The following is a 26,928-nucleotide window of genomic DNA, read 5'->3' as shown; positions in this document are numbered from 1 at the left end:
GTAACCTATTCTTCCATTAAAGATACAATCTGTAAGTATTGCATGTCTTCTTTTATAATGCAAGTTACAGCTCACTTCTACACATGGTTAGCTGGAATTGACTTCCATGAATGGAGCTTGCTCTCAAGTCAGCATGCTCAGAATTTGTGGTTTGTCTTGTTTATGTGAAATAACATGTCGGCTACATGCATGTCTCTAGCCACAAAGTGTAGAACCCTTTACTGCTGTAAGGGGGAAATGGAGGAAACCAGAAAACCTGGGCAGTTTTGCAGGTCTGCCTACCGGAAGCCATCACATGCCTTTTCTTTAGTTTATTACTCTTTAGAAAGGAGCAGAAAAGGTGAAATTATCAGCTGAATCCTGGTTTAAGAACATAGGAAGAGCCTATTGGACCAGGCCATCTAGTTTGGAATCCTATTTTCGCAGTGGCCGATGCCTATGGGAAACTCACAAGAGGACCCTCCTGTGGTTTCCAGCATTGGATATTCAGAAGCATTTCTGCCTCTAACTGTGGAGACAGGGCATAGCCATTTGCAGCTAGTAGCCATTCATAGGAGAGGGACGCAGGTGGTGCTGTGGGTGAAACTACAGAGCCTAGGACTTGCCGATCAGAAGGTAGGTAGTTCGAATCCCCTCGGTGGGGTGAGCTCCTGTTGCTCGGTCCCTGCTCCTGCCAACCTAGCAGTTCGAAAGCACGTCATGTGCAAGTAGATAAATAGGTACCGCTCCAGCGGGAAGGTAAACGGCGTTTCTGTGTGCTGCTCAGGTTCGCCAATAAAGCGAGATGAGCGCCGCAACCCCAGAGTCGGTCACGACTGGACCTAGCGGTCAGGGGTACCTTGACCTTGACCTTTTAGCCATTCATAGTCTTATCCTCCGTGGATCTGTCAAATCCTCTTTTAAAGCCAAGCTCAGCTACTTGTTCACTGGGCATAGCGAAGTTGTTGCAAAGGAACTGCAGATACCTGCAAGCAACTTGTGCATATCCTGGTTTATTAAGACAGAGGCATTATGGTGAAAACTCGACCGCTGTGTGCACTAGAAAACTTGTGGTCCTCTGAAACAGGTGGCATGAAGCAGATGAACAAGGCACCCTCCTCCAGACCTGTTGATGTGCACAGGGTTCCCCGAGGGTAGAAATTCCCTTAACCGCTGGCTTCGTGTAACAGTTTAGTTGGAGGAGTGCTACTTACTTGTGGCACGTTGCTGTCGATCCACTTAGAACTGGGCAGAATGTCGTCCCACAAAATCAAGCACCGAGCGAGCGTCTGCAAACAAAGAAAGAAGAGGATCAGAACAGAGTAAAGGAAAGCGAGTTGTGATGAGCTCAGAAACGGCAATCGTGTAAGAATTCCTAAGCAATTGATTTGAGTTGATCAGGAAGTTACAGGCACTTCTGTTTCAAGCTCAGAACCCAAAAGCACCCTGCAATTCTTAAGACTGTCGGAGAAAACGCAAACTCTCTCAGCACGGTGTGATCATCTACACAATAATTCTATTTTGCGAACTCGGTTTGAACGATTTGTGCACCATTACACAACCAGACACTGGCTTTCATAGTCTGCGGCTAGAGTGTTAGATTGGGGTTCAAATCCCCGCACGGCCATGAAGCTCACTGGATGATCTGCCACAGTCTCTCAGCCTAACCTACCTGACAGGGTTCTTGTGAGGATAGAACGGGCAGGAAGAGAATCACATATGCCACCTTGAGCTCCTTGAAGGAAAGGTGGGATACAAATGCAATAAACAAACAAGTAATGCCATGAGCCAACAGGACCAGATCAACTGCAAAGTAGCCTCTGACTCAAAGCCTAATACAGTGGTACCTTGGGTTACAGACGCTTCAGGTTACAGACGCTTCAGGTTACAGACTCCACTAACCCAGAAATAGTACCTTGGGTTAAGAACTTTGCTTCAGGATGAGAACAGAAATCGCACGGTGGCAGCGCAGCAGCAGCGGGAGGCCCCATTAGCTAAAGTGGTGCTTCAGGTTAAGAACAGTTTCAGGTTAAGAACGAATTAAGTTCTTAACCCAAGGTACCACTGTAATTTGAACAGGAGCATCTTGTTTAACTTTCTGGGTTGCACTTCTGGGCTTCCGTTTTTGCTGCTGAAAATCGCCCAAGAATATATTTTTTTACACAACAAGCAATTTAGCGGACAGATTCAAGTGCAACTCAAGCTTACATTGCCAACCGATGAGCACACAGGTGTTTTGGCTTTGCTGAATATTGTACTTCTGCTGGCCACATTTGGCCTTGCATGTACAAACTTTCTCTTATGCAAAGTGACTCTAGAACTGGGACAGGATGGAGAGCACTGTCGTGTGTGTGTGTGTGTGTGTGTGTGTGTGTGTGTGTGTTTTCTTAAAAAGATGAATGGCCTAAGCAGGAACGGCAACCAGCATGTGTCCAGACTGAAACATGCAAAAGTAATTCATGCAATTTATTTTAACAGATTTGCATAAAGTAAACCCAATAAAAGGTAAACTACTTAGAAGCTTTTGTTGATTCAGTGGTATATAAATCTTTTTTAAAAAACAACTCAATAAATAAGGAAATTCCGTTTTGAGCAAAGGGCATTGCAGAAGAGCAAAAAAAAAAAACAAACCAAAAGACCCCAAAATATGAACATACCCTTAATAATAGAAATTCTGGTTTTACGAAGTCCAACAAATACATGGTATCCGGAGCTCGAAGCCAGTCAGCAATGGACCTAGCAAAATGTAAGTGAAAAAGTAAAATGAAAGAGTTCTGAATTACAATGGCTTGCTTAGGGAAGCATGAAGACATGCTTCAGTAGAGCACATCTTGAATGGCTGAATTTGCTTGCTGCTTTTCTAACTTCCTCTAATCTTTCAGCTCAGCCACCCTCCTGCTACAATCTTCAAACATCTCAGTAAGTTGCAGAGGCACAATTCCAAATGCTCAGACCGAACTGCAAAGCTTCCTTGCATTTATTGGGTGTTCCTCCATCACATTCTGGGGACTGCCTGCATTGTGATGAGTTGCAAGTACCCTTAAGCATGAAGTCCTGTGATTCTAAAAGCTTACGTCTCTTACACTTAAAGCATGATTCCAAACCCAATACCTGTTGTTAGTCTTTAGGTAGATCATCGCTAGCGCCAGAGTCGCACCTGGGCACGTCACGTCCACATTTATGGTGTCTCCTTCCTGTAAAGAATAAAAGCAGGGAGATAAATCAGCCTGAATGCTAGAGAACGATGTCGCACGCCACTTTTATATTTATTTACTTTCGTTCCACTTACAAATGGCTTCCTGTAAAAGATCTCAAAGCAACACAACTTTGCTTTGTGCGGGAGGTGGGCCAAGGGAAACCTCTGAAGGTGGTCTGATGGACTCCTGCCCCCCAAGAAAAGTAGGGCTGAGCCTAACCAGTAACTGAGATGGGAGACTGTCTTGGAACTCCACTGATGGTGCTCTTGTCGGAATCTCCACTCGGCGAAGCTGATAAAGCTCATCTTCCGACGTTAATTAACGGCCTGAGCCTCTGATAAGGCTCCAAGACACGTTCCCCCATTCAGCAGAGTTTCCAGCAGAATGCGGAAGTGATGAGATTTATGGCTACATGGCTAAAGAGTTTTATTTCTCGCTACGCAGACAGCAAAGAAAAATACATCCTCTCTCTATGAAAGCAGAGAGCAACTGAACAACAAAGGAACAGGAAACCACTAACGTCACATCCCATCTCCCGTCTCCCGTGAGACTTCCAACAGCCTGGAATGTGTCTGGAATGTAAACAGAGCCTTGTGACTCTAAGCAGCTGCTCAGTGGCAAACAGAAACAAACAGCTCTGAGGTCCCTTGAACAAAGGTGCGAAGAAACGAACCAACCTATTCCTTACAAAAGGATGAAGGGGAGAAGCTGCAGTGCACAACAGCTGATCCTTGCAGTACTCAAAGGGCAGAGCTCAGTTTCAGAGCATCAGCCCCTGGCATCTTCAGGCAGGGTTGAGAAAGACCCCCTACCTGAAACCTTGGGAAGATGCTGCCAGCCAGTGAAGAAAACAGGGAGCTAGATGGACCAACAGTCCGACTTGGAATAAGGCATGGTTTAAGAAAACTGAAGCATGCACCTTAATCTGGTAGCTTGGAGACTTGTGCTTTTCACGGTGCATTCCAGCTTGAAACCGCCGGTGGCCACCAACCATATACTGGTAAAGCTGCTCAGGCACGTTGAGGTCCGACATGCCTATCAAGTTGCTGCCGTGCTGCAGGAGGGATGGAGAGCAAAGGGTTAAATAACAACAACAGCAACAATAATAATTTATTTGTACCCCGCCCATCTGGCTGGGTTTCCCCAGCCACTCTGAGCGGCTTCCAAAAAAGATTAAAAATACATTAAAATGTCACACATTAAAAACTTCCCTGAACAGGGCTGCCTTCAGATGTTTTCTGAATGTCAGGTAGTTGTTGTTCTCTTTGACACCTGATGGGAGGGTGTTTCACAGGGCAGGTGCCACTGCCGAGAAGGCCCTCTGCCTGGTTCCCTGTAGCTTTGCTTCTCGCAGTGAGGGAGCCGCCAGAAGGCCCTCGGCGCTGGAACTCAGTGTCCAGGCAGAACGATGGGGGTGGAGATGCTCCTTCAGGTATACTGGGCCAAGCCCTATCCTGTTCTACAAACGTGTTTGCGGCCCAAGGTGCCTGAAGCACACTCAGCGAACAAACAGGTGCTGCATTCGGATGAAAATCTAGCAAACAGTCCAGCATCTCTCTCTCTCTCTATCTCACTCACACGTTCCCCAAAAGAGAGAGCTACACTTACCCCGAGGCAAACCATGCCCAAAGCTAAGCCAGCAGCTAGCGAATAGGACTCTCTGTCAGTGCAATACTCCATTTCAGGGCCTGGGGGGCGCCCTTAAATTTAAAACAACAAGAGTAAGTCAAAACAGAAAGAAAGAAAGAAAGAAAGAAAGAAAGAAAGAAAGAAAGAAAGAAAGAAAATAGTTGATTGTTACTCAATTAAATATTAACCTGAATTTTAGTACTGAAAAGCTTAAAAGGTAAAGGTAAAGGGATCCCTGACCATTAGGACCAGTCGTGACCGACTCTGGGGTTGCGGCGTTCATCTCGCTTTATTGGCCAAGGGAGCCGGCATACAGCTTCCAGGTCATGTGGCCAGCATGACTAAGCCGCTTCTGGCGAACCAGAGCAGCGCATGAAAACGCCGTTTACTTACCCGCAGGAGTGGTACCTATTTATCTACTTGCACTTTGAGGTGCTTTCGAACTGCTAGGTTGGCAGGAGCAGGGACTGAGCAACGGGAGCTCACCCCGTCGCGGGGATTCGAACCGCCAACCTTCTGATCGGCAAGCCCTAGGCTCTGTCGTTTAACCCACAGCGCCACCCGCGTCCCTCCAATATCATATTATTAGGGATAAATCAGGGGCCAATTCGGACAGCTTCCTTAAAGATTTTAGCCTGCGGCAGCAAAAATCAAATCTATCCATTCGCACAACTGCAAGGTCGTCTCCATGAAATCATTCGCGAAGGGAAGCCCACACAGCGCTCGCTCCAGATGTTGTGGACTACAATTTAGCTTTAGCCAGCATGGCCAGGGGTCAGGGATGTGGATGCAAGTCCAGTAAAATCTGGAGGGCACCTGTGTCGGCTACCTGCGCAAAACATTTGTGACCCGGATGCCGCCCCAAGAGATTTCCTCCCCTGGAGCTTTACCTATTTCCGACAGCAGAACCTCGGCCGTGTGTCTGTGAGCCGTCCCTTGGTACACCAAGCCAATGCCTATCACGGCTGCCACTTGTACATTGTGAGGCACATCCAGTTCGGTGGAAGTGGGCGGCAGAAGAGCAGGGATGTGGATGCTGAGCAGGCGAGTGATGGACATGTCCATGGTGCCCAGCTTGGCGGCGGAGACCCCTAGCAGCAGCCCGATGCTCGTCATTTCGTGGCCCTGCCAGGAGAAACAAACACATCCATCAGGGGCCTTTTTTGAATGGAAATGCACAAACACACATTCATGAGCTGCACCCCAAACCGAAAAGCCTGAGGCCATGTTTCAGGATTATTTTATTTTACATCTTAATCAGATACCATATTTTTTTGCTCTATAAGATGCACCCGACCACAAGACGCACCTAGTTTTTAGAGGAGGAAAACAAGAAACAAGAAAGCAATGCAAAGCCTCTTGAACGAAGAGGGAGGAGCGCTCCCCACTGCACTCAAGAGGCTTTGCGTGGCTATCCCTGAAGCCAGAAGAGCGAGAGGGATTGCTGCGCTCCAATCCCTCTTGCTCTTCTGGCTTCAGCGATAGCTGCACAGCCTGCATTCGCTCCATAAGATGCATACACATTTCCCCTTACTTTTTAGGAGGGGGAAAGTGCGTCTTATAGAGCGAAAAATACGGTAAGTGCTGGAGAGGCAATGAGGTCAAGGGTATGTTCTTTCACATGTGATGGACCTGTAAAAGGGTCAAAGAGTATTGGGAAATAATTTATAATGAATTGGAAAACATGTTTAAAAGCACCTTTCCAAAAAAACCCAACAACAATCAGAGTTATTTTTGCTGGGGATAATTCAGATGGAAACTCCCAGGTGTCAAAAAAGGCTATTTATGTATGCCACTACGGTGGCCCAGGTTTCGTTAGCCCAAAAATGGAAAACGAGCGCGGTCCCGAAGAAGAATGGCAACTTAAACTGATGGAATATGCACAGCTTGCGGACCTAACATATAGAATAAAAGAACAAGAAGAACGTTTGTTTAAAGAAGATTGGGAAATTTTTCTGAATATATGGGGGGAAATTGTGTACACTTGAAAACGTTGGCAGCATTAAGATGAATTCAACAGTGTAAATAAGTTTTGACGGAAGTAATAATGGAATACTGAATGGTTTAGTTTATATAAAATATGCAGGGATTTATGCTATGTAAAATGAACTATGGAAAGAGAAGAAGGGACGTCACTGATATTTTAAGGTTGTATAAATGAATATTCTAAATTGTAAAACAGAAAATTTAATAAAAATTATATTCTTTTAAAAAAGGATTCATTTATTTTAACATACACCACACACAAACAACAAACATATATTGTTTGGAGGGGGCCCTTCCTTGTCCCCCGTGACTAATTTTTTTTAGGCATGTGGGGAACTGCAGTGGTTGGGAGGAATTGGCAAAGATCTAGTGCCTTGCCTTGCATAAGGAGAAATGCTTTTCACCAGTGCAAAGTCATTGTTGATAAAACCATGGTTTGCTGAAATTCAGTAATGACAGTTATTGCTGGTCTGCCTCTGGAGGCAGAACTGCCGGGCAAGAGAAAACAAAGGCAGGCAAGCAGGCTTGAACTGTGGTTGCCTGTATTTCTGGGTACTAAACTACGATTAGCAGAAACCATGGTTTGGTATGACCACCTGACTATAGTCAGAAATACAAAAATTGTGACGTTGTCCTCCTTTTGCATTTGGGTCAAGCGTCTCACCTTTGTCAGGTAGTCATGGATGTTGAGTGTGGCGAGCTTTGTGAGGTGGCCATTCAAGCCCAGGGCCATGAGGAAGCCCGCATATTCATTGGCTAGTTCAGCATTTTTGGGTTTGTTGTAGACGATCCATGCAGAATCTATTTGAGAAGCAGGCGCAATCTTCAGTCCAGCAGCAACGCCATTGTGGAAGTTGGCCCAGCAAGCCATGTTAGGAGGCACATCTATGTTCCCACTGTTGAGGTCCACTGTAGTATTCCTAGGAGGAGCCCGGCCTACAGAGTGCAGAACAACCAACTGCATGTGAATCAGAACCGTAGAAGAAAACCCCTTTCTGCTCGGGAGGGCTAAGCATTCTGCTTTGGCGTCACAGTAAACTACAGTGGTACCTCAGGTTAAGAACTTAATTTGTTCTGGAGGTCCATTCTTAACCTGAAACTGTTCTTAACCTGAAGCACCACTTTAGCTAATGGGGCCTCCTGTTGCCGCTGCGCCACTGCCGAACGATTTCTGTTCTCATTCTGAAGCAAAGTTCTTAACCCGAGGTACTATTTCTGGGTTAGCGGAGTCTGTAACCTGAAGCGTATGTAACCTGAAGCATATGTAACCCAAAGTACAGTGGTACCTCAGGTTAAGTACTTAATTCGTTCCGGAGGTCCGTTCTTAACCTGAAACTGTTCTTAACCTGAAGCACCACTTTAGCTAATGGGGCCTCCTGCTGCTGCCGTGCTGCCGGAGCCCGATTTCTGTTCTTATCCTGAAGCAAAGTTCTTAACCTGAAGCACTATTTCTGGGTTAGCAGAGTGTAACCTGAAGCGTATGTAAACTGAGGTACCACTGTACCACTGTATAGTTATCCACAAACATCAAACTGACTTGTGTTTTATATATGCTGTAAGCCTCTCAGAGTGGCTGGGGAAACCCAGCCAGATGGGCGGGGTATAAATAATAAAATTATTATTATTATTATTTATTATGACAGTGGCCTGGTTCAATTGCTGCTTCTGGCCATGGAGCCAGAGCATAGCCATCACAGATAGTAGCCCGATGAACCCTCCTTTGAGGAACAAACTTGCTATAAGAGCTACTAATTTTTGTTCCTGTTGTGACTCAAATCATCCCTAAATTTCCTTCCCTCCTTCAGATTCCCCCACTGCCTAATCAAGAGGAGTGTCGTGGATTTAATGCTACAATGGTGGCATTGTAGAGCAGGCAGTGCTCTCTCTCTGTGTGAGCTCGCAGGTAAATCAGGTTATTATGCTAAATATTGCAGGAACACACCTGTCAGGTTTAATTTGGGAATAGGCAACGGTTCTGTTGGAACTGGATGATACGAGAACAGAGTGAACATTCCTCTTCCCAAAGGCAAAGCCATCGTCCGCTGACACAACTGCAGTAGCCTATGGTGAAAATCAAACACAGAAAAGAATGCAACCAACAATATTATTCCTTTCTAAACACACACACACACACACACACACACACACACACACACACACTTCTACCAACGGGTTAACTAAATTATATTACAATCAACTTTAAAACGGGCAATAAAAAGCTGTAAGAATATAAAATACAAATAAAGAAAGCATTTCTCAGTGTTCCGAATACAGTGGTACCTCAGGTTAAGAACTTAATTCGTTCTGGAGGTCTGTTCTTAACATGAAACTGTTCTCAACCTGAAGCATCACTTTAGCTAATGGGGCCTCCCGCTGCCTGAGGTTAGTGGAGTCTGTAACCTGAAGCGTATGTAACCCAAGGTACCACTGTACATCTAGTGCTTTTCTCTGGGGGGATGCAGGGGTATGCAGATTTTGTGAATCTAAGTTTGGCCTCATTGAGGAGCAGTATTTCAATATGAGTAGGAAAATGAGAGTACCCCGAAACATATTTTTTCTTAGAAAAAAACCACTGCATCAAACATTCCACCAATGAGAAATATGCAAAGCACATAGGAAACCTGTGAATCTGTGGACAGAGTGACAGATGAACGTATGAATTTGGATTTCTCCATGGTTTATTTGTGAATATTTTATGGCAGGCAGCAGATTGTGTGAATGTAGTCTACTGAAAAAGACAAGAGTTTGAAGTGATGCAAGGACTTGTCCGTGGTGGTTGGTCTGCAATGGCCCAGTCACTCGTATGCAAGTCATCAGTTTAAGTCATCCAGTGAGATATTAAATATAGTCTACCCTGCTTTTTCCTTTCAGGCTAGGATTCTTTGTCTGTGGTCTTGGGCTCAAGATGGACCCTGTTCCTGTTCCCATCCTCTCTTTTGGAAGCACCTGAACTCAGGCAGAAGGCAAGAGAGAGCCCCTCCAAACAAACCAGCTGTGTTCTTTATGTTTTGAATATGCCTGGGGAGGCTTCCACAGCTATTGCCTGTGCCAAGAGCTCTTCCAGACTGACAGGTCTGCAGAGGATTTGGCATGTCAAGTGGCAGAGCTACCATTGCGCTAAAACAGAGACATCAAAGGTGCTTCCAGGCAACAATGTTTACTGAAGATTCACCCCAATTTGTTTGCAGGGAGATGACATTTGCTACTGAATGCATAAGGTAAAGGTAAAGGGACCCTGACCATTAGGTCCAGTCATGGACGACTCTGGGGTTGCAGTGCTCATCTCGCTTTATTGGCCGAGGGAGCCAGCGTACAGCTTCTGGGTCATGTGGCCAGCATGACTAAGCCACTTCTGGCAAACCAGAGCAGCGCACGGAAATGACGTTTACCTTCCCGCCGGAGCGGTACTGTCAGGGAACTGCCATCGGAGAGACAGGTGGTGGACAGGCTACAGGAGAATAGGAGAGAATCTGCAGTAGAAGAGGGAACCAGCAGGGGGAGTGCAGGAGTCACAGCGGAGGGGAGGCTCTGGGATGCTTCCAGTGAGAGTAGTGGAGAGGTAACGGGACCCCCGTTGGGAACGCCCACCCTTCGCCGGAAACTGTCACGCAGAGAGTCTCGAAAGCGCATGTCTGTCAAAGAGCTTTTATGTTGGCGTAAATTCCGTAGACGCCCACTGTCAGATTCTACCAGCGACTGACGGAGTCATGCTTTGGGGGCTCCGTTAGTGCATCGGTTTGGATGACCAGCCAAACCCCAGAGGGATCAAGCTTTTACGCACAAGCAGCTCATTATCCCATCACAGCAATCTGACAGTCATTGAAAGCAGCTTGTGCAAGCAGAAGGCATCATGAGCGAACCATCCGGAACCGGAGGAGCAGGAGCGGGAGCTGGCGCAGATCCAAGCCTGGAACAAAGGTACAGGGCGTTGGAGGTCCAGCTGGCACTGCAAACGGCGAGGCTCGAGGAGAGGAGGGCTCAAGATGCAGATAAGGGGAAGACCACCCCACTTGCCAGACGGGTGCCTGGACTGGTGCAGAAATTTGGGGGGGATCCCCGGAACTATCAAGCCTTTAGGACAGAGATGCAATATGCTCTCAATCTACTGTTTGATGACTTCCCCGACGAGAACTCTAGAGTGGCGTACGTGATTGGCCATCTAGAGGGAGGGGCGAGGGACTGGGTTCGGCCCCTGATGGCAGCCAATAATGAAATCTTAAAGGACACAATGAAGTTTTTCCGCGCCATGGACTTGATGTTTTCCAGCGAGATCGAGCAGGGAGTGGTGCGCAGGCAGTTAATGGCGTGTAAACAGGGGAGCCGATCTGTACGTGAGTACTGGACTGAGTTCACCATGCTGATTCATAGACTTGGGTGGGACCTTGCTAGTGAACCTATTCAAATGCTGTTTGAAGAAGGTCTCTCTCCGGCAGTGAAAGATGAACTTTCCCGGGCGCCTAGGGCGGAGTCTATGGATCAGCTGACTAAATCAGCGCTGTCCATTGGCGCACGCCAGGAAGCTAGAGCTATGGAAAAGCGGGAAGGAAAGGGGGAACGTTGGAAGGACTTCCGCATTCCAGAGATTCCGGAGCAGCCTTTCCCGCCAGCAGAGCCGATGGAACTTGGAACAGCGCGCGCGCGCGCAGTTTCAAACACCAGTGAAGGGCGGAAGAAGGAGGGAAAGAGCGGCAAGAGATGCTATCTCTGCCAACAGCCAGGTCACTTTGCCAGAGTCTGTCCGCAAAGGAAGGAATGGCAAGGGATGGCGGGAACTGTTGGGGGGAAGGAGGAAGAAGAAATCACGGAGCCAGTAAAAGCCAACGCCTGGTTGCCAACATCAGGGCACAGCAGCCAGGCCAGGGAGTAATGAATGTGCCCACGCCGGAACCTCCAAGACCAGCGCTTGTGATAGAGGTGTTGCTGGAACTGGCAAACGGACACCCACTGAAGATAAAGGCGCTATTGGATTCAGGTAGCTCATGTAATTTCATGAGCAAAGAGTTTGCAGCTGCACACCAAATACAGACTATCCCATTGAGTAAGCCTTTGCAGGTTACCACGATTGATGGGAGGGAGCTGTTGGGAGGAGAAGTGAGCCAACAGACTGTACCAATGATAATGAGGGTGGCACGACACACCGAACTGATAGCGTTTAACGTAGCCACCTTGGGAGGAGCTCCTATTATCTTGGGTATGAGCTGGCTGGCGCTACACGATCCGCTAGTAGGCTGGCATCAGAGAGTGGTTTCCTTTGGATCAGCACATTGCCTAGAACACTGCAAGGAGGGAGAGGCTCAGGCAGGCGCCAGGGGCACTCTAGCAGGGATGGAAGTGATGGACAAAGGGAGGGTGCCACCACAATACGCTGACTTGCTTGACGTATTCAGCGAAAAAGAAGCAGATAAACTGCCCCCGCACAGACCCTTTGATTGTCAAATTACCTTACTCCCAGGAGCACAATTGCCAGTGGGCAAGCTGTATGCAATGTCAGACAGTGAGATGCAGGAGTTAAGGGAGTTCATTGACAAGAATCTCAAGCGAGGTTTCATCAGAGAGTCACGAGCGGTGGGGGGCAGCCCAGTGTTCTTTGTGGACAAAAAAAACACGGGCAAGCCCAGGCTTGTATGTGATTTCAGGGCCCTAAATGCAGTGTCAGAACCAGTGACTTTCCCTATGCCCAGAATTGATGACATTCTAACACGGGTGAGAAAAGGGAAAATTTTTACCAAGCTGGACCTTAGGGGGGCATATAACTTGATACGTGTGAGAAAGGGGGATGAGTGGAAGACCACTATGTTCACCCCCTTGGGGGCCTTTGAGTACACCGTTATGCCTTTCGGATTACAAGGGGGCTCCGCCTGTTTTCAATCATTCATGAATCACGTCCTGGGGCCACTGCTCTACAAGAACTGCGTAGCGTTCTTAGATGACGTTCTGGTGTACTCAGACAATGAGGAGCAGCATGTGCAAGATGTAAGAGAGGTACTGAGCAAGCTGCGAGAAAACCGGCTGTGGGTGAAACTGGAGAAGTGTCAGTTTCATACCAAGGAGGTGGAATTCCTGGGGTACCGGTTGTCTGACAAGGGATTGGCCATGGATCCCAGCAAGGTTCAAGCGGTACTGGAATGGAAAACACCAAAGACCAAGAAGGACGGGCAAAGGTTCCTGGGCTTCGGAAACTTCTATAGGAAGTTCATCAAAAACTTTGCCCATTTAACAGCGCCCATCACGGATTGTCTTAGTAGCAAAAAGAAATTTGTTTGGACGGGAGAAGCGCAACAAGCGTTCGAACGCTTAAAGCAGGCGTTTGCGTCGGAAGAGCAACTCTTGCACGTGGATCTACAACAACCAATGAGAGTGGAGACTGACGCGTCAGACCGAGCGGTGGGGGCCGTTCTTCTCCAGCCGGGAAAAGATACGTCTGAATGGAGACCGTGTGCATTCTTCTCGCGGAAGTTGAACAAATCAGAGAGGAACTACACAGTGTACGACCGAGAACTGCTCGCCATTCATGAAGCATTCCGGAAATGGCGGCACTTGCTGATTGGGGCGCAGCACAAGGTTCAAGTCCGAACTGACCACAAAAATCTGGAATACTGGAGAACAGCCCGAGTGCTGAACCAGAGACAAGTGAGATGGGCCCAGGAGTTCTCCAAATTCCACTTTGAGATTCGTTACGTGCCCGGCTCCGAGAACGTGAGGGCGGACGCTCTTTCCAGGAAACCTGAGTACTTAGAGGGGGAGGGAGCGCCTGAGGCAAGGCATGTAATCCCTGAAGACCGCTGGGTGTGTGGGGCGGCATTGGTGGGGCAGAGGGAACTGATAGAGGGTACGGAGAACGATGAATACGCCCAAGAGAAACTCAGAGAGCTCCGGAGGACAGAGGAGAACACAGGGGGGTTCGAAGAAAAGAACGGGGCGTTGTATTACAAAGGGGCACTGTACATACCCGACGGGGAACTGAGGGGCAGAGTACTCAAGCAGTTGCATGACAGCCCCACAGCGGGACATTTTGGACAGCACAAAACCATGTGGTTGGTTACCAGGGAGTTTTGGTGGCCCAAGGTGAGGGAGGACGTACGGGAATATGTCAGGGGTTGCGACAGGTGCCAGCGAGCGAAAGGAGAGAGGGTGGCGCCAGCGGGGCTATTACAACCCTTACCCACGCCCGAAAGGCCATGGGAGGCAGTATCCATAGATTTTATGACGGACCTGCCAAAATCCAAAGGCAAAACAGCTGTCATGGTGGTGGTAGATCAATTAACCAAGATGTGTCATTTTATAGCTTGTTCACATGCAGTCACAGCGGAGGAAACCGCCAAGTTGTTTGTAGAACATATTTTCAAGTTGCATGGCGCCCCCTTGAGGGTGGTCAGCGACAGAGGGAAACAATTTACTTCCAGGTTCTGGAGGAAACTTATGAGCTTACTGCACGTAGAACTCAATTTCTCAACTGCCCGGCACCCAGAAACCAATGGGCAAGCGGAAAGGGCAAATGGGGTTTTACAACAATACCTGAGGTGTTATGTAAAAGACAGAGAAAATGATTGGGTGGATAAGTTACCTCTAGCAGAATTTGCCTACAACAACGCGGAGAACGTGTCCACAGGGATGAGTCCCTTCCTGGCAAATTATGGGTGTCACCCCCGGGCATTCCCAGGAGAGGGAGGGGAGAGGTGGAGCGTGCCGGCGGCGGAATATTTTTTTGAAGAGATGGAGGCGATCCACCGTCAGCTTCAACTTAACTTAGAGAAAGCCAAGGAAGAATATAAGAAGCAAGCAGACAGAAATAGGAGGGAAGGTGAAACTATAAGGGTGGGGGACCGGGTGTGGTTGTCCACCCAAGGGCTACCGTTCAAGGGCGGGAGTAAGAAATTGAGGCCCAAAAGATTGGGACCCTTTGAGGTCATACAGCAGGTCAACCCAGTGGCATTCAAACTCAGGCTGCCCAGTCACATGAAATTACACCCAGTATTTCACAGGTCATTACTGTCGCCGTACCGAGAGGGACGCGAGTGGGGGGAGCGTGAGAGAGAGGCCACCCAAACGCCCGTGATAGAAGAGAGAGAGCGCGACATGAACGTGGCAGGAATCATTGATTCCAGGTGGAAGGGAAATCAGGTGGAATATCTGGTAGAATGGGAGGGGGAAGCAGAGTCGGAAAACACTTGGGTACCAGCAGAGGTAGTCAATGACGAGGTTTTAATAGAAACATTTCATCAGCGTTTCCCAAGAAAACCGCAACCCGTGGCTCGATTTAGAAGGGAACACTTTGGGACCACCGATGAGGAAGGAGAGTTTGAAGGGTTCCCAGAGTCAGGGGTGGGTGAAGAAGCCGACTCCGACGAAGAAGAGGAAGACGGGGAGAGAGACGGTACGCCGTGGCTGGAAGTGTTAGAATCCTCGGACGACGAGGAGAGTTCCTTCAGGGGCTTTCCGCCCTCACCGCCAGTGGGAGAGGAGGCGGGAGGGGGTGAAGGGGGCCCTGGGGGGGAGGTGGATGTCAGGGAACTGCCATCGGAGAGACAGGTGGTGGACAGGCTACAGGAGAATAGGAGAGAATCTGCAGTAGAAGAGGGAACCAGCAGGGGGAGTGCAGGAGTCACAGCGGAGGGGAGGCTCTGGGATGCTTCCAGTGAGAGTAGTGGAGAGGTAACGGGACCCCCGTTGGGAACGCCCACCCTTCGCCGGAAACTGTCACGCAGAGAGTCTCGAAAGCGCATGTCTGTCAAAGAGCTTTTATGTTGGCGTAAATTCCGTAGACGCCCACTGTCAGATTCTACCAGCGACTGACGGAGTCATGCTTTGGGGGCTCCGTTAGTGCATCGGTTTGGATGACCAGCCAAACCCCAGAGGGATCAAGCTTTTACGCACAAGCAGCTCATTATCCCATCACAGGTACCTATTTATCTACTTGCACTTTGAGGTGCTTTCGAACTGCTAGGTTGGCAGGAGCAGGGACCGAGCAACGGGAGCTCGCCCCGTCGCTGGGATTTGAACCGCTGACCTTCTGATCGGCAAAGTCCTAGGCTGTGTGGTTTAACCCACAGCACCACCTGCTGTGGGTTACAATTTGTTTGTGGGTAGATTAGATTATGTTGCATCAGGGCAAATGCTCTACAGTGTATTTCCCTGTCACTTTCCTTACTGCAGAAAGTCCAGTCTTTGGCAATCTGTGGGTCTGTTGCACCAGAGCTCCCAAACAACAAATTTTGCCCTGTGAGACGTGCATTGCAGGGGGATGAATTAGACAGTCCTTTGGGTACTTTCCAACTCTACAATTCTATGATTCTACGAATCCCCCTCAAAAACAGCGACAGTCTAAAAGTGCCCTCAATCTCAAACCTGCAAAAGAACACGGCATTTTCGTAAGGAAACTTTCTACTTTCCTGACTGCCCCCTCCCATTGCTGATCCCAGCATCCTTAGGAACTTCCAGTGCCTGGAATCACTGCTAGGAAGCCTGACTCTGGCAAACGTGGGGATCTCTGCAGTGACACAATATGACACTCCGACAAACAAGCTTCTAGGAAAGCCAACAATTTACCGGTTTTCTTTTTCTTCTATATATTCGTGGTCACTGACTTCTGGCATCTGAACTACATTGACACGGACAGGGTGAGCACTCTGCAGAAGTCTGCGCACCTCTTGCACTCTCAGGTCTTCGCTCCATATTAGTGACATCACTTCCTGGTTCATATCATTCATTCCGTCGTCCTCCTCTTCTGACTCGGCTGTTGAGGGCATTTCGGAGGAGAGCACCTGGGTGTCAGACTTTTGGAGAGAAAGAGAGCGAAATTGAATTTTCAGTGGGGGAAGGTTGGAATGTTTGAGGCTATATATTTAAGGGAAAAAATGAGTACTGGAGGCGAGAAACTAACAGAGGTACATAAGGTTATGCACAGTGTGGAGAAAGATCACAGAGGAAACCATTCCTCTCCTTCTCAAAATACTAAAACCTGGGGTCAGCCAATGAAGATGAATGATAGGAGATTAAAGATAGATAAGAGGAAACACTTCATCACACAAAGCATAGTTAACCTATGGAATTTTCTACCACAAGACATAGTGAAGACGACCAACTTGGAAGGCTTTAAAAGGGGATTAGACAAATGCATGGAAGATGCAAACCCAAACATTCGAATTTCCCCCTTTTCCCATAAAAAGGTATCATTGGTAAAACTAGAAATGCTCTTTCGCTTTAATTTAAACAAATGGAAAGCCAAGCACAGGCATTAAATCTCAGGAACTATTTGAAGGAATCTTCCCAACTTTTCTCTGGAAAATACTTATATTATGGTACTTACAGCTTTACACTTTGGCAAGTTTCCCTCGCACGCCTGTTTGGAAAGATCCTGACGGCCAATCAGAAGACAGACTGCTTCCGGCCAGTCAGAGGCAGGCTGCTGCCGGCAGTGATATATTGCATCTCTGATAGGAAGAGCAACTCCAAATGGCAAAGACTCCAGATCTCTTAAGGTGAATCCTAATATTATAAAGAAAACAAAGCTTGGGGTAATTTTGCATGCTAATTTCTATGAACCCATCTTAAGTCCAAATATACACATTACTGTCTGTAGGCACAAAAGTAGAGATGCAAACATACCCTATAGGACAGGGGTGGGGAAACCTTTTCTGGCTAGCAAGCCAGATCTTAATCTCCCTTGGCCCCGGTGAATCAAATCTGACAGGTTTCAATCACCTGATATCAGAGAATCAGGTGATACTGTGCTTCAAAGACCCAATTGTAAGGACTTCAAAATGCAACATGGGGGGCTGTTAGAAAGCGCTTTGCAAGCGGTCACATACTGTTCCTTAAGTCTCTGAAACAGCTTTCAAACAGTAGGGTTTGGGAAGGATCAAGAGCAGTGCTGAGAGGGAGAAGCAGTTTCCATGGACTGCGAGCCAGTTATACCTCCTTGAGAAGTTGATGGGCAGGAGGGAGTACATGTTGGGAATCTGAATACGTGCAGCTACTCACACAGTCAATTAGAATTGGCAGACAGCCAAGGCAATGTGGAGGAGTAAGTCTGCCTGGTGATACAGAGGCATGGAGACAGCTCCATGATTGCTCCCCTCTCTCACGGGAATAATGATTAATGGCCTACTAACTAGTACGAGTGTCAATGTAGGAGTTGGAGGTTGAGAGTTGTGAGTCGTGTATGAGAGAGTTAGTCAAAGATCCGTGCTCTTTTCTGTTCCTGTAAATAGTCCACGGTATGTAATAAACACCTAACTACAAGTTCCTGGTTCTTGCTTCGTCCATCCTGTCTGCAGCCAAGCTGCCAATTGCTTTCGTGAATTCTGCGTTTACTCTGCTAGGTCTGGCTAAGGTCCTGCAACTAGTCGGAAAGTTGCGAAACACCAAATAGGTTTTGCCAATAGTACAACTTGCCTTGCTCCAGCAAAGGAATGATTGGACACACTTTAGATTCCTGAATGTTCCTATGAAGCCCCTCTATTATCAACCCATAGGGTGGGAGTGGCTTCCCCAAAATGGCCTTAGCAAGTCGGTGATCCCTGCCCCCTACACCCAGTAGGTACAGGCCCATGGCATTAAAATCCTTCAGGATGAAGACAAGCAATGGTTTTTAAGAGAGTACGGTGGTACCTCGCAAGACGAAATTAATTCGTTCTGCGAGTTTTTTTGTCTTGCGATTTTTTTGTCTTGCGAAGCACGGACTTTGGAAAAGCTTCAAAAATCACCAAAGTCTTCAAAAACCTCAAAAAAGGCTACCACACCGCGTGCTATGAGTTGTTCCTTGAAGTCAAGTCGCAACTGCACTCCCTAAATGCACGGTTTTAAGAAAAAGGAAACAAACTTGCAAAACAAAGGAAACAAACTTGCAAGACGTTTTCGTCTTGCGAAGCAAGCCCATAGGGAAATTTGTCTGGCGAAGCAACTCAAAAAACGAAAAACTCTTTCGTCTTGCGAGGTACCACTGTATTCTAAGTGAAACACTGCTTCCCATGGTGCACATTCATATTTCTTTTGCCTCACTGTTACGTCTGGCCGTAAACACTTTTCAGGTTTTTGAAATGATAAAAACCTATGAAACATCTTTGGCCAGAGACAACAGCGGTATATGTGCACACACAAGCAGCGGCCCACTTTCAGACTGCTTTCTGCTCTGGGGGGAAAAAACGACATGGCTCTAGATTCTGCTTTCACGCATTTCAAAATGAAGTTGCTAGCCTTTATTTATATGCACGCAGAACGCCCACAAAACCAAACAAAAGTTGTATTTCTAGTGCTTAATTTTTGGTTCGGAGTGTATGTATTTTTCCACCCACGGACCTTCAGGTGATGGGCGGATTTATAAATACTTTAAATAAATAAAATAAATAAATTCCTGGCATAAAGTTGGAAGATCTCCTTACCTACATTCGTCATCCAGACAACCAGCTTTTCCGCAAGACTGGAAGCAGATGTGCTGTGCCGAAAACTGCATCTGCACAACAAGGGGAAAAGCACGAGGAATGTAATGCGCCTGCCGTTGCTCTTGCAGGAAGACCTGAAGCCCAGGAGCCAAAAAGGGGCTTCCATGCCTCTCCACCTGCCCCTGATGATTCTCCCTCGGCCCCCCCAACCTCACCAGCCCCGCTCCATGTCCTCCCCAACTACTTCTGCCTAGCTGGAATATATCCTTGAACTGTGACAATGCATCTGGCTTGCCTGGACAGAGAGGGGTGTGAGTGTCACATCCATTGCCATAGGTACCAACTCTATCCATTGCCATAGGTGTTAGAATTCCTGCATCATGATTGCAGTCATGGGATTTTTGTCTATCACATGACGGTATATGTTTTGACTCCACAGAGTGGGAAGTGACAGAGACAGGATGTTTGTGCAACTGTCTTCCGTGAAGTGGGACTATTGTCCTTTGTTCTTTTTCTCTTTGCTGTCTGATGCTAGAGAGAGGGGGAGCCATGTTGCAGTGCTCCGTCTGTGTTTATATGTAAATAAAGTAGATTAGCCAAAATGCTGAGTTGCTGAGGTCTGTTACGCAAACTGCATACACTCTGCGGATCCCTAAGTGTGCCGATGTCTGTTGGCATCGGTTGCTGTGATGTTCGGGCTGAAGAAAGCTTTTGAAGCTCCCGAACGATCAACCAGGAGGGAGAGAACATTGCAATCGGGCATGTGTCTCTACCAGGGTCCTACTTGAGAGTAGGAAGGGATCCTGACAGGGGACACCTAAGCACCCCCAAAAAAGTATGCTGGCATGGGACTGAGCCTCCCTAAACTTGAGGGGCTGGGCCTTGCCAGGCCTAACTGCAGCAGCAGTGGTTCTTGGCAGGCCTCATAGCCTCCTCCCTGACACGTGTGAAGGCCTTCGCCCACCCCGCCACTGTTGGGCAGAACTTGGCTCCTCTGTCCATTGCCCTACCCACTTTTGCCTCAGGCCCCACTCACTACCAGAATACCATTTTACTCCAGAAAGTTCCTCACGGAGGAACGTGGCCCTCCTGTTGAAAAATATTCCTCACATAGGAGGAAGGAGACGTGACTGTTGTCCTCATCTGCTCCTACGAATCCCTAATTTGTTCCACAGTGAGTGGCCACAGTTTCCAGACAGATTTTGAGCCTTGGCCCCTCTACTGCCTGAAAGGAAGGAAGCAGCAGGAGTGGGGCCAGTGCGGATCAGAATGCACCTACTGCAACACAACAGGGTCTTTCTCTCACTGGTGTAGCCCATCTGGCTCTTAGGGAAAAATTCCCTGAAAAACTAAGGCAATTCAGGAAATAGACCATAAAGAGCCAAGGAAAGAGGTCCTTTGGGGGAAAATAAGACTTCTCCAAGGGCAGGAATTGAGCAGAACCCATAAACCAGGCATAGGCAAACTCCGCCCCTCCAGATGTTTGGGACTACAATTCCCATCATCCCTAGCTAACAGGACCAGTGGGTCAGGGATGATGGGAACTGTAGTCCCAAACACCTGGAGGGCCGGAGTTTGCCTATGCCTGCCATAAACCGAGAGAGTAGTTTTCGTATTGCTCAGGGAGGAGATAGCAAGCAAGGGCGAGCACCAGAATATCGTACTTTTCTGTTTATAAGATGAGGGGTTTTTTACGTTTAAATAGTTCTTTAAAATTGGGGTGAGCGATGGGCATTTCGGTGAGCGTTTTTAGGCACCCCCCCCCAAGAAAAGCTCAACAACTCTGGGCAATCTCCCCCCATTTTCTGAATTTTGAGTCCCTAAAAATAGGAGGTTTGTTATACACGGAAAAATACGATAGCTCCCAAGTGGAACGTTACACCATTCACTAATTAACATACCGAGGTTCCTCCAGCTCAGTTTGCTGCTTTCGCTGCCCTAAGAAAAAGAAAGGAGAGAGAATGAAAAGGCACCACTCTTACCTTTGCTTGAGAAGATTAAAACAAGCAGCAAAAAAACAGGGTAGGGAGACTTTTCTGTGGTGGCTCCTCTCCTTTGGAATGCCCTCTCCCGGGAGGCCCACGTGGAGAACTTGTTGCTGTCATTTCAGCACCAGGCAAAACCACGCCTGTTTCTGTGGGCTTTTAAGAACTGCTAAAGTAAGCAGCTTATGAATGGTTTGGTTTGACTCTCTGCTTTGGTTTGTTGCTCTTAATTTGTACAATCTCTCTCTTTTTTTTAAATTAGTAGTAGTAAATTGCACTTTTTGTTTCTTACAGCTCTGTAAGCCACCTGGGAACCTAAGAAACATACGTTGAAGGTGCGGGGATACAAATAAGGTAACTAAAGCAAGCAAAACAAAATGAACATCCCTATGGGCATTGGAGAGCCTCAAAAAATGTATTACCTGTAGTTATCCTGGACAAATAGTTGGAGGCCTCATTTAAAACCGCTTTTTCATCGCCAAGGATGTACAGCACAACACTCTGCTCAGGAGAAAGAAATTCGCTTTTACAAAAGATCCAGTAGATTCAACTTGTACAAACCTAAGAGTCGTATCCACTGCGCTGGGCAATTTTTGCCTCTGGCTCCCCTCACTATTGTCTTGCATCCTGCCTGCCCAGCTGCCCGTCAAAGAATGTGACCCTTGTGATAAAAGCAATTCCTCACCCTTGATTTAGAGTAAGAGGATGAGCAACGTAAGTTGAAGATAAAGAGTGAAGCTACAAGTTGCTGTAAAGATTTTGTGCTGAAAAAGTCAACGATTTTGCTAAGAATGTGAAATGCTAGGAGTGCAGCTCACTGTTGGCTTCAGTATATAAACTGTACAGAATTGGATATAGTTAATGTAATTATCTGCAGGGAGACCTGTATTCTAATATAAGTACTAGCTCATGCATAGGCAAACTAAGGCCTGGGGGCCAGATCTGGCCCAATCGCCTTCTCAATCTGGCACGCGGACGGTCTGGGAATCAGCATGTTTTTACCTGAGTAGAATGTGTCCTTTTGTTTAAAATGCATCTCTGGGTTATTTGTGGGGCATAGGAATTTGTTAAAAAAAAAAATTCAAAATATAATCTGGCCCCCCACAATGTCTGAGGGACAGTGGACCAGCACCCTGCTGAAAAAGTTTGCTGACCCCTGTACTAGCTAAAGGCCACTACTGTTAGATTTTTTTTTTTTAAAGCTGTTGCTTTAAATTGTTTTTAAATGCTATATGTTAATTTTGATTCTTGCATTTGTAGGCTGGGGGGGGAATTGGTATGGGGTTTTTGTTAGGAAGTATGGTTTTTTTTATTATTTTGTACACATTAATATCGTTAATTGTTTTAATTATTTTTGTTATGCATTTTTTGCCTATATATTGTAACCTTGTGTTGTGAACCGCCTCAGACCTACGGGTATAGGGTGGTATACAAATTTAATAAGCAACAACAACATGCGCCGAAGCATGCCGACACCTATTTGCAGTGCCAGTTCTGCAAGCGTTGTCTGCACATACCAGCACCACTAGCTTGCTCCTTTCGCAGATTCCAGGCAAGTAGGGGTAGGGCGGCACACTGTCTCCCTTCAAGCAGGAACTCAGCCACTGAAAGATGCTCGGAGGTTCAGCCGAAAAAAAGGAAGGGTGATGCATGAAACCTGTTTGGGCTGAATCATACAAAGTATCAGGTCAGGTGTGCCATTTTAATAATACGGAGGTGGTTCTAAAAAAGAAGAAGGTAAAAGACCCCTGGACAGTTAAGTCCAGTCAAAGGCGACTATGGGGTTGCAGCGCTCATCTCACTTTCAGGCCGAGGGAGCCAGCATTTGTCCACAGACAGCTTTCTGGGTCACGTGACCAGCATGACTAAACTGCTTCTGGCGCAATGGGACATCATGAGGGAAACCAGAGCGCACGGAAACACCGTTTACCTTCCCGCCACAATGGTACCTATTTATCTACTTGCACTGGCGTGCTTTCGAACTGCTAGGTTGGCATGAGCTGGGACAGAGCAACGGGAGCTCACCCCGTCGCGGGGATTCAAACTGCCGACCTTCTGATTGGCGAGCCCAAGAGGCTCAGTGGTTTAGATCACAGCGCCACCCGTATAGGATTAATGCTATCAGACCAGCTTTAAATCATTCATATAGAGCTAACAACCTCCTTCGCCAGAGCTGGGGAACTTGGGGTCCCCTGCCCTCAAGATGTAGCTGAGATGGGGGACCAGTGCTTTCCAGATGTTCTATTTCAACTCCCATCAGCCCCAGACAGCAAGGCTAATAATCGAGGGAGTTGTAGTCTAAAGCATCCAGAACTCGCCATGTTCCCCGTACATAGATTATGGTGCCAACTATCTCTGGCCACTGGCTAGGCTACATGGGGTTGATAGGAGTTGGGGTACAATAATACATCTGAAGGGTCACAGGTTCCCCATTCCTGAGCTATGTTCTAGCCTGCATATTTGCAAACTAAAACACAGCGACCTTGGGCCAAAGAAAACCAAACCCAAGTAAGTCCTGAGCACCTTGGATACTTCTCACTGCCTGGAGAATTTGGATGCACATAACAACATTGAGGGAACTTTGGTGTCTACGGTAAATATATTTTTTATTTTCTGGGGGCAGAATTAAGTGCTTCACAAACAGCATCCATTGACACTGCCTCTGGTTTCCAAAAATGTGTATTTGTTAAGAAGACTTCTTCTCAGCCACAAACAACAGCGTGTGTGTGTACACACACACACACACACACACACACACACACATATATATATATATGACAAAACTCTAATAAGGGCAAGTTGTTTGAAATAAATATAATGCATAGAATTTAGTACCACAGTTAATTGTGATTGCCATATAGCAGCCTAGGTCAACCCGGTGCTCTCTAGATGGTTCGGACTACAATTCCCATCAGTCATGCTGGCAAAGGCTGATGGGAGTTGTAGTCCAAAGCATCCTGAAGGGCACCTGGTTGAAGAAGGCTGTTGCGGAGGACTAGGTAAGAGACTATAAGGACCATGAACCATTGGCAATCTGTTTTCCAGTTCTGGGATTCATTAAAATAAATGCTATTACTGGATTGTATACTGCATGTGGAGAAAGCTAAACAGATCTAGGACTGCACTTTAGTACAGTGGTACCTCGCAAGACGAATGCCTCGTAAGACGAAAAACTCGCAAGACGAAAGAGTTTTTCATTTTTTGAGTTGCTTCGCAAGACAAATTTCCCTATGGGCTTGCTTCGCAAGACGAAAACGTCTTGCAAGTTTGTTTCCTTTGTCTTAAAACCGTGCATTCAGGGGTGTGGTAGCCTTTTTTGAGGTTTTTGAAGACTTTGGTGATTTTTGAAACTTTTCCAAAGTCCGTGCTTCGCAAGACGAAAAAATCGCAAGACGAAAAAACTCGCAGAACGAATTAATTTCGTCTTGCGAGGTACCACTGTAACAGCTCCACAATCAGAGTCTGGCAGCATGGCTTCTAAACACACAGTAGATTAGTGACACAGTTACTAATACGAGTGTTCTTCTCCAAAGCAAACCAAGCTATTCTCTAGAAACGCACCTGGATCAATTATGCAGGCTTGGCTGGAAGTCTTTACAAGCACTGGATAGTCTCTGTAGTAATAATCAAGATAAGCTTCCAGTTTCAAGTCCCTAAAAGGGGGAAATAATAAACAAGTGCACAGAGTTATAAACTCTGATGGTGTCACCTCTTACTTTTCTCTATACTATTCTCTAAACACTCACCTGTTCACTCCATTTACTTAAATTTGTAAAAAAATAAATAAAGATCAGATGTGCTTTAAATCCCAACTCCAAATCCTCCGACCTGCTGCCAGGAAACACCACTGACCAGAGGTCACACCCACAAGGACATACCTTGCCAGCTGAACCAGAAGGACAACGAGGGAACGAATCCCTTCGCCCATCAAGCAATTCAGCTTGAGCTCCTCGTAGATCAAGTGGAGCACGCAGAAAATAGCTGGGATGTGGGGGAAGAGAAGGGTGGTGGAATCCAAGCTGTGGTTGGGCGAGAGGCTGTCCCTGGGAGATTTCACTTCCAGTGGATCCAGCCGTAGAGCTTTGGCCAAAGGGTGAGACTCAACATTTTTATGATAGTCAGAATTTAGCAGATATTCCCAGTCCTGGATTAAAGGAAAGGAAAGAAGAAAGGACACATGAGACAATCCTGCATACTAAATTGTTTTAGTTTATATAGTGGAGGGAGTGTTTTGCATTTTTAAAAGAAGAATGCAAAGCAGGGAGTTAAAAACACCAAAGACAACAAGATCACCAGTGCGATCTTATAGGCAGCATTTACAGTTCTCAAGCTGTTTCTAAAAAGATGCTTATTAACATGCTGTTGGTTTTAACAAACATAATCCTGTGGCCTCTGATAGGCAACTGCTGCATAATGTTTTTTTTAGCAGGAGCTAATATGAATATGCCTATTGCAACAGGATCTTTCTCTCCTGATGTGGCCTATTTTGGAGCTTATTTTGTCAAGACATTGCTTGCTTGCTCATTAGCATTTAAGGAGATCCTCTAGCACAGTTCAGAAACTGGCATCCACAACAATGTCTTTCATATTGCGAGATCAGAAAGAAATGTTGCCTAGTCAGCTTCTGAAACACGCACCAATGGTGATCATTTGCATGTGTCAAATAGATATCAGAGAGCAGACAAAGCTTTGGTTATTAGCCTAAACCTCTTGATCCCAAACACAATATAAATAAATAATTTTTTATTTATACCCCGCCCTTCCCGGTTCAGAAAACTGGGCTCAGGACGGCTAACAACAAATTTAAAACACTTAATTGATGCAACAAAAAAACAGTATAAAATGTGAATAACAATAAATTCAGAATTCAAAAATCAATTTAAGGGGGAAATCCATCCAATAAACATTAGATGATCACCAGGGCTAGCTGGCTAAATTAGTCCTATTTGGGCCAGTGAGGAGACCAGGGGAGAATTAGATGTGGGATCCTAGAGCGGGAAATCTTCATAAAAAGGGTAGGGGGAGGGAAGGAAGGGGAATAAAAGATCAGGCTAAGTTCAGATTGAAAGCCAGGCGGAATAGCTCTGTCTTACAGGCCCTGCGGAAGGAGGTTAAATCCTGCAGGGCCCTGGTCTCATGGGACACGAGAAACACTTTTTTCAATGCCACCATTAACAATCTGAGCTACCTTGTACCAAAACCCAACTCCAAATCTGATGAAGTGGGCTCTAGTCTACAAAATATTATGCCATAGTACATTTATTAGTCTTTTAAAGATGCCCCTGCACTCTCCATGGTTTTACTTGTGGCTATCCCTCTGGGAGCTTTTTATGTTGAATCATCAAAGTTCGTCAAGTGATATGCAGACCTGTGGAGTCAGCCTTCAGTCCAAAACACCAGGTTGTGGCTGAAGTGTTGGGACTACAATTCCTACCCCTGCTGTAAGTCAAAAGAGCACACCTGATGCTCACATAACACCAAACAAGTTCATGCAAATGTGTGTGTGTTTTTAGCTAAGCGCCATACAAGTCTAGGAAGCAGCAGCTCCCGAATCAGAGGAATGCACAAAAATCCTCCAGCTGCTCAGGAAATGATAAATTATTCCCTTACTTCATCTGATCCCGTCTCTGACGGCCGGGCTTTCTTGGGAGCAATGACTGGAGAAAGAGAGCCTTCAAAATCAAGCTGAAATAAACATAAATAAATCATCAAACTGGGCACTGAATTTCAGTTTTCATACATTACAGGAATCGTTCTGTCAGAAGAAGCAAA

The 26,928-nt window shown here is 46.7% G+C and overlaps 1 protein-coding gene across 6 annotated transcripts in view; it reads right to left on the bottom strand.

Annotated features, from left to right (window-relative positions):
- Nucleotides 1–26,928, bottom strand: part of ANAPC1 (anaphase promoting complex subunit 1) — a 62,383-nt gene that overhangs the window by 16,635 nt on the left and 18,820 nt on the right. For all 6 annotated transcript variants that reach the window (XM_081854440.1, XM_081854442.1, XM_081854441.1 and 3 more), the window contains exons 18-34: nt 26,767–26,841; nt 25,035–25,300; nt 24,718–24,809; nt 22,674–22,822; nt 21,579–21,657; nt 21,073–21,109; nt 19,172–19,242; nt 17,098–17,276; nt 16,338–16,564; nt 8,734–8,852; nt 7,456–7,727; nt 5,696–5,930; nt 4,785–4,876; nt 4,096–4,230; nt 3,091–3,173; nt 2,637–2,715; nt 1,194–1,268 (exon numbers count right to left, since the gene is read on the bottom strand). In XM_081854440.1, the coding sequence (XP_081710566.1) occupies nt 1,194–1,268; nt 2,637–2,715; nt 3,091–3,173; nt 4,096–4,230; nt 4,785–4,876; nt 5,696–5,930; nt 7,456–7,727; nt 8,734–8,852; nt 16,338–16,564; nt 17,098–17,276; nt 19,172–19,242; nt 21,073–21,109; nt 21,579–21,657; nt 22,674–22,822; nt 24,718–24,809; nt 25,035–25,300; nt 26,767–26,841 (2,265 nt within the window). The remainder of the gene's footprint in view (nt 1–1,193; nt 1,269–2,636; nt 2,716–3,090; nt 3,174–4,095; nt 4,231–4,784; nt 4,877–5,695; nt 5,931–7,455; nt 7,728–8,733; nt 8,853–16,337; nt 16,565–17,097; nt 17,277–19,171; nt 19,243–21,072; nt 21,110–21,578; nt 21,658–22,673; nt 22,823–24,717; nt 24,810–25,034; nt 25,301–26,766; nt 26,842–26,928) is intronic.

The sequence above is a fragment of the Podarcis erhardii genome (genome assembly GCF_964252035.2).
Source record: "Podarcis erhardii genome assembly, chromosome: 3".
Classification (NCBI taxonomy): Eukaryota; Metazoa; Chordata; class Lepidosauria; order Squamata; family Lacertidae; genus Podarcis; species Podarcis erhardii.
The sequence above is the reverse complement of the archived record's forward strand: the minus strand, read 5'-3'. Positions and strand labels throughout refer to the sequence as shown.